Source organism: Magallana gigas, chromosome 5 (assembly GCF_963853765.1).
Source record: "Magallana gigas chromosome 5, xbMagGiga1.1, whole genome shotgun sequence".
In the NCBI taxonomy this organism is placed as follows: Eukaryota; Metazoa; Mollusca; class Bivalvia; order Ostreida; family Ostreidae; genus Magallana; species Magallana gigas.
Window position 1 is genome coordinate 11,576,674 of NC_088857.1, and position 15,141 is coordinate 11,591,814.

The 15,141-nt window shown below is 34.3% G+C and overlaps 1 protein-coding gene across 2 annotated transcripts; it reads right to left on the reverse strand.

Moving 5' to 3' along the window:
* Positions 1–352: 352 nt before the first annotated feature.
* LOC105326858 (branched-chain-amino-acid aminotransferase, cytosolic) lies at positions 353–14,416 on the reverse strand. Of its 2 annotated transcripts, none has more exons than XM_011427079.4 (11): positions 14,298–14,416; positions 9,161–9,241; positions 8,194–8,397; positions 7,253–7,363; positions 6,960–7,079; positions 6,683–6,843; positions 5,885–6,027; positions 5,468–5,553; positions 5,183–5,251; positions 4,835–4,981; positions 353–3,168 (listed from the first exon to the last, which is right to left on the reverse strand). In XM_011427079.4, the coding sequence occupies exons 1-11, from the start codon at positions 14,313–14,315 to the stop codon at positions 3,127–3,129; spliced, it is 1,182 nt and encodes a 393-aa protein (XP_011425381.4). In that variant the 5' UTR covers positions 14,316–14,416; the 3' UTR covers positions 353–3,126. The 2 variants fall into 2 exon arrangements, with proteins under 2 accessions (XP_011425381.4, XP_034308608.2); XM_034452717.2 differs by lacking the exon at positions 14,298–14,416 and adding an exon at positions 13,106–13,404.
* Between the last annotated feature and the right edge of the window lie 725 nt (positions 14,417–15,141).

Sequence of the window (15,141 nt, forward strand, 5' to 3'; positions counted from 1 at the left end):
GTGATATGAAATGGTTTCAGTTTGAGCTCAGAAATTTTAGTTATAGATATATTTACCCAACTCGGTATCAAATTCTCTTGGAGTATACTAGTATCTCAAACTATTCTCTAGCTAACTGATTTTAATTTTTTTGTTAGGAGCTTTAATTAATTTGAATTATTATTATCAGCTCAAATTTCCATTGTACCGGTATATCCAATAAATATTTCATGAAATAAATTGGGTTCACTATCTTATCAATGAGACAGTCTTCATGACTACATGCTATAATTAACAACCTGAACAATCAAAATATACTTTGATAATTAAAAATAATATCCCAAAATGTTGCCTTAAAATGAAAGAGAAGACGTTTTTATTCAAAACAAAACTTTATTATATATTGAAAACAATTCATTCAAAACAAATTTTATGCTTGCTTCTCAAATAAAAAAATGCATACTTAATTTCTGTAAAAGCGAAGTCTACAACAGAAAACCCCAAAAACTATGTAACATAAATCAGTTCTAAACAAGCACACACTGGGAGTGGGGTTTACGAACGTATGAGGGACGTCCTAACTAGCAGGATTCAGTCTCCATACTTAACCCCGTTCAAAGTAAAAGGATAAGAAAAACCTCTAGATATTGGCCTATCCTAAACACTGAGTTTTGATTAAATCGAATGATAATAAAATGTACAAAAATGTGATAGGGAAACAGGACGGCAAAACTGATTATATTGCATGTTTTTGAGACAATCCAGTTTCATAGTTGCCAAGTGTCCGCCTTGTGAACTTATTCCAAAAACAAAAATTTAAGTATTTATAGCTTAATTACCCGCATTCTTTTTTAACTTCTGTAAGTTTCTGAGCCAAAAATTTTTAGATTATAATGCGTCAGACAGCTTCTCAATTTTTATCACAATAACTGAAAAGGGGCAACACAATATTTTTTTCCCCTTACTAACAACTCAAAAATTTAATTTTATTTTTTTTCAATATGAATATATTATTAATCAATGAGAAAACATTTAATCTGAAGCAACGCTTCCTGAGAAACATTGGTTTAAAAAATGTTATTTTAAGAATAAATTTCATTTTGATTTTAAAAAGGTTGATGTAATACTTACATGAAAGCCAATACCAAAGCAAATAAATTACTGGTATCTTTATCGTTATAAAACAATTTTGGCAAGTTTTGAAATATGCATAATTCACAAAAAAGGTTTGGTTTTCTTTTATGAATATTCAACCTCCCAAATAGTTCTGTTACAAACATACACAAAATCTATCTACTTTCTACACTACTGAGATTCTTGCAATTCAAAAGCACCATCTACAAACTGAAATGGCAACAAGAGATTCCATCTTAACATCTTGTACACTATCAAATATATACAGCAAAACTCAAATATAACGAACATGGATATATCGAATTCAAGGCTTATTTATGTCTCGGCAACACTGTTATTTAAACCTATATATAATTACCGCATATAACAATCATGGCTATAAGATGCGTACATAAAATTCTCAAATTACCTGGTACTATATTATACAGATTTATTTTTTAAATGAAGTGAATAAAATATGTCGACAATTTTTCTATAAATGACGGTTATATTGATATTATAACTTACATTAGTTTTAAGAACTGACAGCTTATTATTTATAACAGATTAGCTAAAAGATTTCTTATGAATTTGTTATGAATATAATGAATTACGGCTATAGAGAAGTTTTTTCCATGGTCCCTTCGCTATAAACGAGTTTTGCTGTATATTAAAGAAAAAAAACCTCCAAAAATTGTGAATATTGATTGATAAATAAATCTCTTAGATATATACATCAACATCATCATCATCAGAGTATTCAGAGAAAAAAGATATGATCTTGTAAATTCTGTAAAGGAATGCTAGTAAATAATAAAGGTCCTGGATTTCAGAAAAACTGATTGTCATAATCTTTAGTCTCATAATCTCATATTCATCTTAAACATTTGAAATTCAGATCTAAAAGTGTCATTTTTTAAAGGAATGTTGATTCACACAACATTAAAAATTGAAAAATAAAAAGCAGTGTAAATTACACAAGAACTGGTTTCCCTTCTGTTGGATTGAACATATTTTGATGAATTTTTTAAAGTTGTTTAAAACTGACTACTATTTTCAACACAATATTAAAGGTTTTGCAATCCAATGTGATTTTCTCCAAACAAATAAAAAATTAACTAAAAAATAAAGCAGCTTTCAGAATCCAATTCCTAAGAGCATTGGCAAAGGAAAATTACTTCCCAACTTTTGCAAGTTTAATAATTTCATAAAAATTGTTCATAGAAAAATCCTCAAAATAAAAGAGAGCATTTAAAAATCATTTACTCTCATGGATCTTTCATTCACAAACAAACCTAATAAATAGTGTGTCCTATTCTAACCTGAAAAAAAAATAAAGAGACCAAAGGATTTCAGACAATGAACCAACAAAATTACAGTAATTATCTTCCATAAAATCATGTTAATGATTCATGTACGATTCACTTTTATTAATTAGGGGTTAGTCATGATCTAGAAACACGATACACACTATTCATTTCAGTCATGGCAATATGCTTAGCTTCAATACCTCTCTCTCAATGGCTAGCACACACAAATGTTACAGTGATCGATGTATACTGTTGTTTTAAACAAAATAATCTATCACTCGGTGTTATAAATATGACCAGAAAACACGGTGCAAGAAATCCGACGAATAACACAGAAAAATAAAAAATAATCAGATATTATATGCACTTAATTAATAAAAAAACAGACTCAAATATCACAGATGCACTGCTTCTATATACAGTGGTCACCAAGCCAACATACTGAGTGAATTGTCATTTATGTTTACATGTTTTACCAAAACTACAATTAAGTACAAGTACAGGAAACGTAAAACAATTCCCCAAACCTTTTTTAATTTTGCCGTTTTTTGTTTTTTTTGTTACTATAAGTCTGCGTCTGACACAAATCAAAATAATACTGAGACTATGACTACTTGTAAGATCAACTTTCCTGAGGAGAAATAAAAGCCATTCTTCAGTCAGTGGATTGTGACTTTTCATCTTTCACTGAATCTGTATCTGTCGAATCAGGCCACAGTCTCCACTACTCCACAGGGACTGACCATTCATGTTTTACTCTTCCATACTACAAACAAAGAGAAAAAATGTCAACAGTATATACATTACAAAATGTTAAAGTAAAGCATTTTTATCAATCAGTGTGTTATAGACTAGTTACCTGTGTGTCTAGCAGTCTGTAGTACATTAGTTACCTGTGTGTCTAGCAGTGTGTTATAGACTAGTTACCTGTATGTCTAGCAGTGTGTTATAGACTAGTTTAATACCTGTGTGTCTAGGAATGTGTAGTACACTAGTTACCTGTGTCACTGTGTCTAGTAGTGTGCTGTAAACTAGTCTCTGTGTGTCTAGCAGTGTGTTGTATACTAGTTACCTGTATGTCTAGCAGTGTGATGTACACTAGTTACCTGTATGTCTACCAGTGTGTTGTACACAAGTTACCTGTATGTCTACCAGTGTGTTGTACACAAGTTACCTGCATGTCTAGCAGTGTGTTGTACACTAGTTACCTGTATGTCTACCAGTGTGTTGTACACTAGTTACCTGCATGTCTAGCAGTGTGATGTACACTAGTTACCTGTATGTCTACCAGTGTGTTGTACACTAGTTACCTGTATGTCTACCAGTGTGTTGTACACAAGTTACCTGTATGTCTACCAGTGTGTTGTACATAAGTTACTTGTATGTCTAGCAGTGTGTTGTATACTAGTTACCTGTATGTCTACCAGTGTGTTGTACACTAGTTACCTGTATGTCTACCAGTGTGTTGTACACAAGTTACCTGTATGTCTACCAGTGTGTTGTACATAAGTTACTTGTATGTCTAGCAGTGTGTTGTATACTAGTTACCTGCATGTCTACCAGTGTGATGTACACTAGTTACCTGTATGTCTACCAGTGTGTTGTACACTAGTTACCTGTATGTCTACCAGTGTGTTGTACACAAGTTACCTGCATGTCTAGCAGTGTGTTGTACACAAGTTACCTGTATGTCTAGCAGTGTGTTGTACACTAGTTACCTGTATGTCTACCAGTGTGTTGTACACTAGTTACCTGTATGTCTACCAGTGTGTTGTACACAAGTTACCTGCATGTCTAGCAGTGTGTTGTACACAAGTTACCTGTATGTCTAGCAGTGTGTTGTACACTAGTTACCTGTATGTCTACCAGTGTGTTGTACACAAGTTACCTGCATGTCTACCAGTGTGTTGTACACAAGTTACCTGCATGTCTAGCAGTGTGTTGTACACAAGTTACCTGCATGTCTAGCAGTGTGTTGTACACTAGTTACCTGCATGTCTACCAGTGTGTTGTACACAAGTTACCTGCATGTCTAGCAGTGTGTTGTACATAAGTTACCTGCATGTCTAGAAGTGTGTTGTACACAAGTTACCTGTATGTCTAGCAGTGTGTTGTACACTAGTTACCTGTATGTCTACCAGTGTGTTGTACACTAGTTACCTGTATGTCTAGCAGTGTGTTGTACACAAGTTACTTGCATGTCTACCAGTGTGTTGTACACTAGTTACCTGCATGTCTAGCAGTGTGTTGTACACTAGTTACCTGCATGTCTACCAGTGTGTTGTACACTAGTTACCTGCATGTCTACCAGTGTGTTGTACACAAGTTACCTGTATGTCTAGCAGTGTGATGTACACTAGTTACCTGCATGTCTACCAGTGTGTTGTACACTAGTTAACTGTGTGTCTTGCAGTGTGTTGTACACTATTTACCTGTATGTCTAGCAGTGCATTGTACATTCTCATTGTGAGTGGAGCTCCTTTTGACATGGTAGGAATGTCTAGCCATTGAGATTTGTACAGAATCTTCTCCACAGGACAAACAACACAGGCTGTGCCTGCTCCAAAGAACTCCTTCACCTAAAAGTCAAGTTGTGTCACACAAATTTAAAAAATCTGGGGATTACCTTACAATTTCAGGTTTTCTTAATTCTACACATGTCATATTTGTTAACTTTATTCAATTCTGTACATTATATACACTGTTCAATATGGTATATTTTAAACTAAGTGTAGAATAATGTAATGCAAATCCTCTGCATGCATGATAAATATACATACCCTGTTTTCATTCAATCCTTTGACTAAATCTTTCATGGTGTATTCCCGCTCTGACACCTTGAATTCTCCCTATGAAGCAAGAGACACATTATTCAGTACACATTTAACCTTTCTCAAAAAAAAATCATAATATAACAAGTTATGAAAGTTTATGATAGCACCAAATGTCAAATCATTAAGATCAACTGTATAACACTGAACTTTAATCTAAGTGACATGTACACATGAAATTAAACAAGAAGTAGAATATTTTGGCAGTATTGTTTAGAGGCCTTTCTGCCTTACCCATGATTTGGCCAGCTCCAGCAAACTTTTTCTGGTCACCCCCGGCAACACCAACCCATTCAGGGGACACGTCACCAACTCATCCTCTGTCAATGCAAAACGTTACTGATTACCTTAACGTAGAGCTATTAATCTACAACCATATCTGAAGAAGCTATGCCATTTTCCTTTCCAGACATAAATTCCATAATGAGGCTCACATTGTATGTTATATAACGGAACTTAAGACTTTATTGCAGTAACCTTCCTCAGGTTTTGATCACAAAGTTCTTGATATCTTAAATCACATAGAGGAGCTACAATAATTGCTTCATGCACCATTGTCAATGCACATGTACTACGAAAAATAAAAATGTTTACTTAAAAACCAGCGAAGTTTAAAGCATGATGTTAGAAGCTGATATCTTATGAATTTACCTCCTTGCTCATTGGTCCAGAACATGAACAGATTCATGGCTCCGACCTCGGTGATCTGTTCCTCCTCCCCGAACAGCCAGAGTACCTGCTGACAGCCCTTGGCCGCTGCTTCCTGCTGGATAAACATGGTGGGGGCATAATTACTGAAAGAAACAGCAGCGCAATGCTTCTTTAAATCTCCATAGTATACATACATAACAGAATCTCAATCCATTCAGTTAGGCAACTGAATGTCCACATTCATCTTAATCTAGCAGCAGGACTGTACCTTCTCTACTCCAGCATCAGAAACTGTGGTTAGTCTCCCAAAATATGCTTACTAACCATGGGCCAACTCATTGAAATTCTCGTTTATGACTATATGCATGTGTAAACATAAACTGGATTTGGAAGATTTCCATCACACATGTGTGAGGAACCAATCAAAACAGTGCTTTTCAAGAGGATGAAAAACTTTTAATGAGTACTAAAGATTCCTTAGTTATTTTACATGATTACTTAATTTCGCAAATCCAAACGTTTTGCATAACACTGCAAAAATATAAAATCTCAAAAGCCAAATTTATCATATAGCGCACATCTATCTGAAAAATAAAGGTGAGATTTTGAAATTAGTGAGAGTTGCTTCTCCCAATTTTATGCAGATATTACCGGTAATTCCATTTAATTAGGAATGTATAGTTTGCCTATGGTCAGTATGTACATATGCAAGACTTGCCATGGATTTCTGATGATGCTCCATAATAAAGCTATCCCATTGTCCCCCCCCCCCCCCATCCATTCTGTCCCTATACCTACCATCCCATCTTAAAGTTTCCACTTCCTCCCGGCCACGCTCGGACATATTTTGGGTCAGCCAACAGGGATACTGGTTTGAGTCCGGTGGGGTAGTATGCTCCCACTGGACCAACCAACACAAACAGCAGGGCCTCCTTAGGGGCATCTACACGTAACACGCCCTGCAGCAACAAAATAAGATACAGCTTTTTATCTTTCAAATACATGTAAAAACCACCATAGAAAACAAAAACTTTATTATTTCAAATAAAGGTTGTCAAAGATGTACAAGACAAACCTCTGTTCCTATCAGAGTGGGTCTGATGTAGAGGGAAGCCTTATTAGAGTTGGGTACCCAGTCTTTTTCAATGCTAACCAATTTTTTGATGCACTCGATGAGTTCATTTCCATCAAAAGTCTGAAAGAAAAAAGTAAGTCTACGCTCATTAGTGCAAGCAAAATACTTTTCAAGAATTTGCTTTATCACATTTCAGAAAAAAAAAAATCATAATGTAGTATTAAATATTTTAAAAAAATTTGCAGACAGTAAAAATAATTCTTGTCAGATTTGAACCATTGACTTAACCTTACAGGAAGTGAGGACCGCGTGGCCGAGCTCAACATTCGGGCCATGTTCTCTGTCGGCCGAAATAGATTCACACTTCCATCCGTTGTTTTGTAAGCCTTCATTCCTTCAAAAAGCTGTAAATAAACAACAGAAACTCTTCTTCACAACGTAGCATACATTAGGCCAAAATAAAATTATTGTTGGTTGGAATTGCCTCACACCTCATTAAATACCCCCAGCTGATCAAATTTTATTAGCCAAAAAAAAATTAACTTTTTTCATATGGAATTTTTTTTTTACCTATTTTGAATTAGTTAAACTTAAAGTTTGAAAAAATCCCTCCCTCCCTCCTGGATCGAAAAAGTCCTCCAGGCAGCAATTCCAAACAAATATTATTTTAAGGATTGCCTTACAGTAAAAGAATAATAAAGAGAAAGTAAAGAAATTAAGGACAAAGAATGTGATGTTATGTGTAGTAAAAGGTTGGGTATATGATAATTTTCAGCATAAAAACATTTTTATCACTTTGTTATAAAAGAAAACTTATCACCATCTGAATTAAAGATCTTCAGTTGCAAGCTTGGGTTGAAGAAGTGAATAAAATAGAATAATCAATTTCTGAATAAAACTCGAGCTTTTCGTTTTTTAAGTACCAGTAAAGTTTGAGAGAAGTCTGTTTCACTTCATATATTGCTATTCAAAAAATAATTCCAGTATAAAACCAAGACTAGGGCAAGATGCCAAACAAATTTCTCTGTCATATTCCAACCATGTCTATGTAGATGTGCTAATAAAGCTTTAATAAAGTATTTCTTTTCAACCCAAGCAAATGATGCATATTATTTACCATTTTATCGTTAATAAACTACCGTAGTTGCTTTTTGACATGGGTGGGTGAAGACTGGTAATAAAACAAGTGCTTCCCTTAAAAAGAAGAATTCTAAGAAAAAGAGAAAGTATTTACCTCCGTGGCATAGTGGAAACATTTGGCACCTGGATGGAGGTTGAGGTTGTGTACTGGGGATATCTGGGGCTTCCCCCAGCCACTGCTGGCTGACCAGCTGACCTCCATCATGTGGTCACTGAAGCAATGACCAAACGCCACGCTGTCCGGATCATCCGGCTTCGGCTTTGGGGAGGTAGTCAGCTGTATTTGTAGATCTGAAAACTGGTAAACATAGTAGACGTTCAAAGCAAAGTCTGAGAAACCAGAGTGGGAAAAACCAATTGGAGCGGTTCTACTAAAAGCATCACTACAGTGTCATTTTTCTTTAGAAAAACAAGACTAATAATTATAATAATATTCCAAAGATTTCCCCTAAGTTTTTAGACAAACAGTTCCCAATTAGATTGAGAAGAAAAAGATGATTTGTATAAATGAAACATTGTACAAGTGATCTAAAGTTTACTCTTCCCCTAAAATCAAAAGTAGAGTCAAAAGGAAAAATATGACATGACACACACTTTTACCATCCTATCCCATATGTCTCACAATAACTAAAATTTAAAAAGAAACTAGAGAAAGTAGCACTTCGAATTACAATGTGAAACAGTTAAGACATAAATTAATAGTTTTAATAATAGAATAAATGTTGACATGAAGTAGAACCATTCTGATAGGGCCTTGGACTTTCAGTAGGACTTAACTATCTATTTCTGGCTTTAAAAAACAAGTTAAAATGACATCGATTGAGTAGTATTATCACAAAAGCCAGACAAATCTTGTTGATTTCAAAGAGCCATGGTTGAGTGGCCTACAACGAAATAGACAGGCCTAGGTTACATTGCCTTTGAGACAACTACCCAAAGTCCAAGCTCTTGTTAAAATGGTTTCAGGTTCTAAAACTTGGTATCTATACTATTCCCAGATGGTAGGAAAAATTGGCTGAACAAAGAAGATAACTACAGACTTCAGAAATGGGTATCCTTACCTTGAATGTGCTGGAGGAGGCATATCTATACTGGCTCAATATGTGACATCGCTTCAGGGGCTGAATGTTCTTTAGCAAGTTCTGTGAAAACATCATGACAACATGCAGTAGAAACACTCAAGACACAGACGATTCAACAAATCTTAAATACTGGTAATACCGTAATACTAGATGCAACTGGTTTTTAAATGCATGGAAATTCTAGAGCAAATACATGTATTTAATTAAAGCACAGGTATACCAGGGGGGTTTTTCTGCCGCATATAAATGATACAAGGCTTGATCAAAAAGTAATGCCACACATTGCATCTTGCTACTCATTAGAGCTGTAAGGTGAATATTTTAAAGTACAAACTTCTGTCATGATTGTACATGATTTTATCGAATTTGTGGCATTACTAAAGTCTTTTGGATCAACCCTCCTACCATACTTGGTGATTGATGAGCAGTTTTAAATTTGTTTCTCAAGCCAAGAGTCAGAATAAATCCATCATCAATCTCTCCACAAATTTATTCTTATTTCACAAATGGAAATGATTTAGTTAATTAGGATATAAATCTGAATTATTTCAATTAGTATCATTCTACATGGCCTCATTTTACATGCAAATAATATGATATTTTTTTTCATTTGATGAATGCTTAATTAATAAGTTTTTAGTATGCTCTCATTGCTCTGAAAATTTTGACAAAAAGAACCTTCACAGGTAACCTGGGCAATTTAAAAATATTACTTTTTGGATACACTTTCGTAAAGTAATACATTACATGTTTGTATATTTATATCTCATATCTATTATTTCCATCTATTCATTAGACAAGAAAAGGGACGTGAAATGCTCAACATTCAACAATTTAATACAACTATAGCACTATTGAAAATAAACGTAATTTACACAAAACAAGAGGCCCAGGGGCCACATCGCTCACCTGAGCAACAATTGCCTTAATTCTGATCAAATTAGCATTACAGTATCAAAATATCTTGACAACTGAGTACAGTAGATCTTGCTAAAAAAAATTTGAAAATCTGCCAATTTTTATCCACCTCTTATTTTTTGGTAAATACCAAGTTGTACCTCTAAGATTTTTCTCTATTCCTATATACCCCCCCCCCCCATTTCTTGGCCCCACTATTCTCTAGGGAATCATGGTTTCACCAAACTTAAATCTACCTTTACTCTCATAACCTGTGCTTTCACACTAAGTACTGAGTTTTGGACCAAAAACTTTCCCAGAATATTTTTAAAGATTTTTTCTATATATTCCTATGTAAAAATTCAAACCGCCATCACGGTCGCGCCCTACCACTAGTGATTTTGCAAACTTGAATTTACACTACCCGAGGATGCCTCTACACAAGTTTAAGCTTTTCTGGCCAAATAGTCTTTAAAAAGAAGATTTTGAAATATTTTCTCTATATATTCCTAAGTAAAATTTCATCCCCCATTGTGGCCTCACCCTACCCCTGGACTATTATTTAAACAAACTTGAATCTATATGATCTGGGAATGCCTCCACTCAAATTTGGGCTTTCCTGGCCTAATACTTTTGAGACTTTTAAAAATTTTCTCTATATATAAAAAGGTATCCCCCATTGTGGCCCCGCCCTACCCCCAGGGACCATGATTTGAACAAACTTGAATCTACATTATCTGAGGATGGTTACAAATTTGAGATTTCTTGGCCAAATAGTTATTAAAAGAATTTTTTTTTTAAAGATTTCTCTATATACTCTTATGTAAAAATTGATCCCCGAATTGTGGCCCCACCCTACCCCCGGGGACTATGATTTGAAGAAATGTGAATCTACACTACCTGAAGATGCTTCCATTTTAATTTGAGCTTATCTGGCCTAATAGATTTTGAGAATAAGATTTTTAAAGATTTTCTCTAGTATATATATTCCTATGTAAAAATTGATCCCCCAATTGTGGCCCCATCCTACCCCCGGGGACCATGATTTGAACAAACTTAAATCTACATTTCCTGAGCATGCTTCCAATTTAATTTGAGCTTTTCTGGCCTAATAGTTTTTGAGAGGAGGATTCTTAAAGATTTTCTCTATATATTCCTATGTAAAACTTGAACCCCCAATTGTGGCCCCACCCTACCCCCGGGGACCATGATTTGAACAATTTTTAATCTACACTACCTGAGGATGCTTCCATTTAAATTTGACCTTTTTTGGCCAAATAGTTTTTGAGAAGAAGATTTTAAAAGATTTTCTCAATATATTCCTATATACAACTTGATCCCCCAATTGTGGCCCCACCCTACCCCCGGGAACCATGATTTGAACAAACTTGAATCTACCTTACCTGAGGATGCTCCCATTTTAATTTGAGCTTTTCTGGCCTGATAGTTTTTGAGAAGAAGATTTTTAAATATTTTCTCTATATATTCCTATGTAAAACTTGATCCCCCTCTTGTGGCCCCTCCCTACCCCCGGGGACCATGATTTGAACAAACGTGAATCTACACTACCTGAGGATGCCTCCACACAAGTTTAAGCTTTTCTGGCCTGATAGTTTTTGAGAAGAAGATTTTTGAAAAATACAAACAAATTTTTAATAATTCTCAATTATCTCCCCTTTAAAAAGGGCGTGGCACTTCATTTGAACAAACTTGAATCCCCTTCACCTAGTGGTGCTTTGTGCCAAATTTGGTTGAAATCTGTCCAGTGGTTCTTGAGAAGAAGATGAAAATGTGAAAAGTTAACAACGACAACGACGACAACGACAGACAACGGACAAATTGTGATCAGAAAAGCTCACTTGAGCCTTTGGCTCAGGTGAGCTAAAAAAGCTATGTATATATAAAATTAAATACTTTGAACATTTAATAAGTTAATTTAGGGATGTCAAATCGGTCAATTTTTAGTACTCGATTACTCGGACGATTTTCCAATAGAGTACCCGGGTACTCGGTAAAAGTGTAAATAAATATGAAGAAGTATATTGGTAACTGTAAAAATATTACCAGACTTTTGAAGTCGGTGGCGGCATTTTAGGTCTGTTCAATTTTTCTACTGTGTGCCATCTAATTTATATAATAGACTATATAAACAATGTTAAGTGAAAACAAATCATTAAAGTAAGCCAAAAATAAGGGTAGAAGACAGCCAAAGGTGAGAAAAGCTAGGTAACAGGTGCTTGGTCACGATAATTACTACATGTATATAAACACTGCCACAGGCGATAACGGTCATTTAGCATATTTAGAGGCGTAGGAAATCCTAATTACTGTATGTACAAGTGCAATGGACATTTTAAGTTTTAAAACCAATGTTTTAATGCATTATTAAATAAACTTAGAAATATCAAAAAATATACATCCGAGTAACCGAGTACCGATTTTAGTATTCGATACTCGAACGTTCGATCGAGTACCCGGTTAACCGGGTACTCGTTGACATCCCTAGTTAATTTTATATTTAACTGATTGCTTGTATTAGTACATGTAGTTCACAACCAAGAGATCTGGATACATGTATATGGCATTATTGCAAAGCCAAACTGAAAAGCAGCTTAAGCGTTATACAATGTATCTACATATACAGTACTGTAAACGTATTGTATTTGGCAATTAGATATTTTGCAGAAATGACTTTTTGAACAAGTTGGCGTGGATTATAATTAGCGTATTCCTGAATGTGACTACCGGTATTTTTATGCATTTATGCATGGCATTCAGCGATGTACTTGAATTAGCGGAACCTGCATTCTGCCAAAAGCGCTAAATAGAATACACAGACAAATGTAGTACGTTTACAGTATTTTATGGTTGTCAAATTTACCACATCAAGAAAATCAGATGATCATCAAAATATACTAAACCTTGATCCAATTTATTGAACAATAATTGACAACACAAAATGAATCTTTTACACTACAAGTCTTCGATAGAATGTTCTATCGTTAAAATGACAGATGTCCTACGGACCCGGTTTAACCTGTGATCTGAGCATAGCCTGGTCATGGTAAAATCATTCTTTCCATACAAATCTATACTCCTTTAAGAATAACTCATATGGTACATATCATTTTGAAATATTAAAGGAATGTTGTCATAATTTCCCCATCAATATGATGCAGAGTACAGGTATAAATCTACAAAAATATTTACACACTGCTGATAAGAAAGACATGTGAGTGAACTTTTATGTAAACATCAAACACACCTCCACGAAATAGACCAATCAGTGGTGAGATAGCGGCACACCTCCAAAAATGGGGTCAGTTAGCAAATGCGACTTTTCTTTATCATGTTTATAACACTATGTGATAATAAAAGAATTCACTGCTACACAGATAAATAATGCGCAAATCTCTTACTAATCTTAAGAATGTACAAAACAAAAATAAAAAAAGAAAACAAAACAATTATTTGCTTGTTAAAATCTTTTAGTAAAACTCTGATATCAGAACAAAGGAAAAAGGACAGCTGAATATTATGAAATAGAAATAAAAAATAAAAGTAAATAATAAAAAGTTTCATCTAAAACACAGACCAATGCAATTTATTTGAGTGTGTATACAAGTCTGTCTTCCTGATTCATGAATTTAAATAAATTAACACCATTAAAAGTACATCCTGTTTGTCTGCATTGTTCGATCATTGTACCATGATTACTAAAGATTATGAGGCAATTGCTTGTTTTGATTCAATGATATATACTGTGTATACATAACTTTTTTTCACTGATATCAACTGTTCATGACAAATCAGAAGCTTGTGGGATTTTTATTCAACATTTATTTACAAAAAACTATCGAAACATTGACCACTTCGCAGGAAGAATATTGCCGTATTATTTTTTTATCCCCTCAAAGAAAAAAATGTCAATACCAAAAATTACAAAATCAAGAATGTTTCCTTCATTATCAATTCATGACAACGTGATATTTCCTACTGAAAAACCTGCATCGACCTTGAAAAACAATAAAGCAGTGTATTCAAAGACGAAGGATTGTGCTGTGTTTAGCAATATTTCTCAATTAAAATCACTTAGTTGAGTATCCAAATACATACACTGTTTACATATAAATCTCACCTTACTTATCTAATTCATTTTTAAGGGAAAATAATGCCAATAAAATACGTAAATGGGTTACATAAATGTTTACGTTCTTACCATGCAGCTGACCGCCATCTTGTATTATGAGTGCACTCGTATGTTGGAGGCATTTTTATACGGAAATCACCCGCGAAATTTAAAATATAGAAATGCGTCCAGGGAGGCAACTCTCTCTCTCTCTCTCTCTCTCTCTCTCTCTCTCTCTCTCTCTCTCTCTCTCTCTCTCTCTCTCTCTCTCTCTCTCATAATATTGGCACTTAGATTGCGAAAATACCCCCTCTATAAAAAAGAATAAGCTACGTGTGCAAATTAAATACTTAAAATACTGTAAGTAGAGGAGAATTATCAAAAACTGAAAATGTTTGGTTGAAAGTCAAGTGTTTGTATGGTAACCTGATACACATACTTAAACAGTTGAATAGGTTGGTACTACATGTAAGAGATTTTTCTCTATAATAAATGAGAGTCCTCACCTTTATGACAGACCTGCACGGCAGAACGTAAGAAGTCCTTGTATGCATAAGTGAACGAATGTCAATGAGAGAGAGAGAGAGAGAGAGAGAGAGAGAGAGATCATGAAAAATATATTTATTTATTAATACAAATGCTTCAAACTTGATAAGTTGTGTTGTGAACAATACGATTAAGTTATTTTTAATATTTAATATACCAGTAATTCGGTTTATAATTGTACATGTACATATGTTGTGTAATCTCATTTGGGAAGTTATTTGAATTATTTAAAAATTTAAAAAACCTTAAAGAAAAAGTCTAAGACAAGCTCTTTCATTATGATCAGAGTACATTTGTAAATGCATTAACCTGTTTCTGAAATTTAGTAAAAAAAAAAAATAGTGAACTTTTATTATGTTTATAACAGAAACCAAGTGCCTTTAGTTGA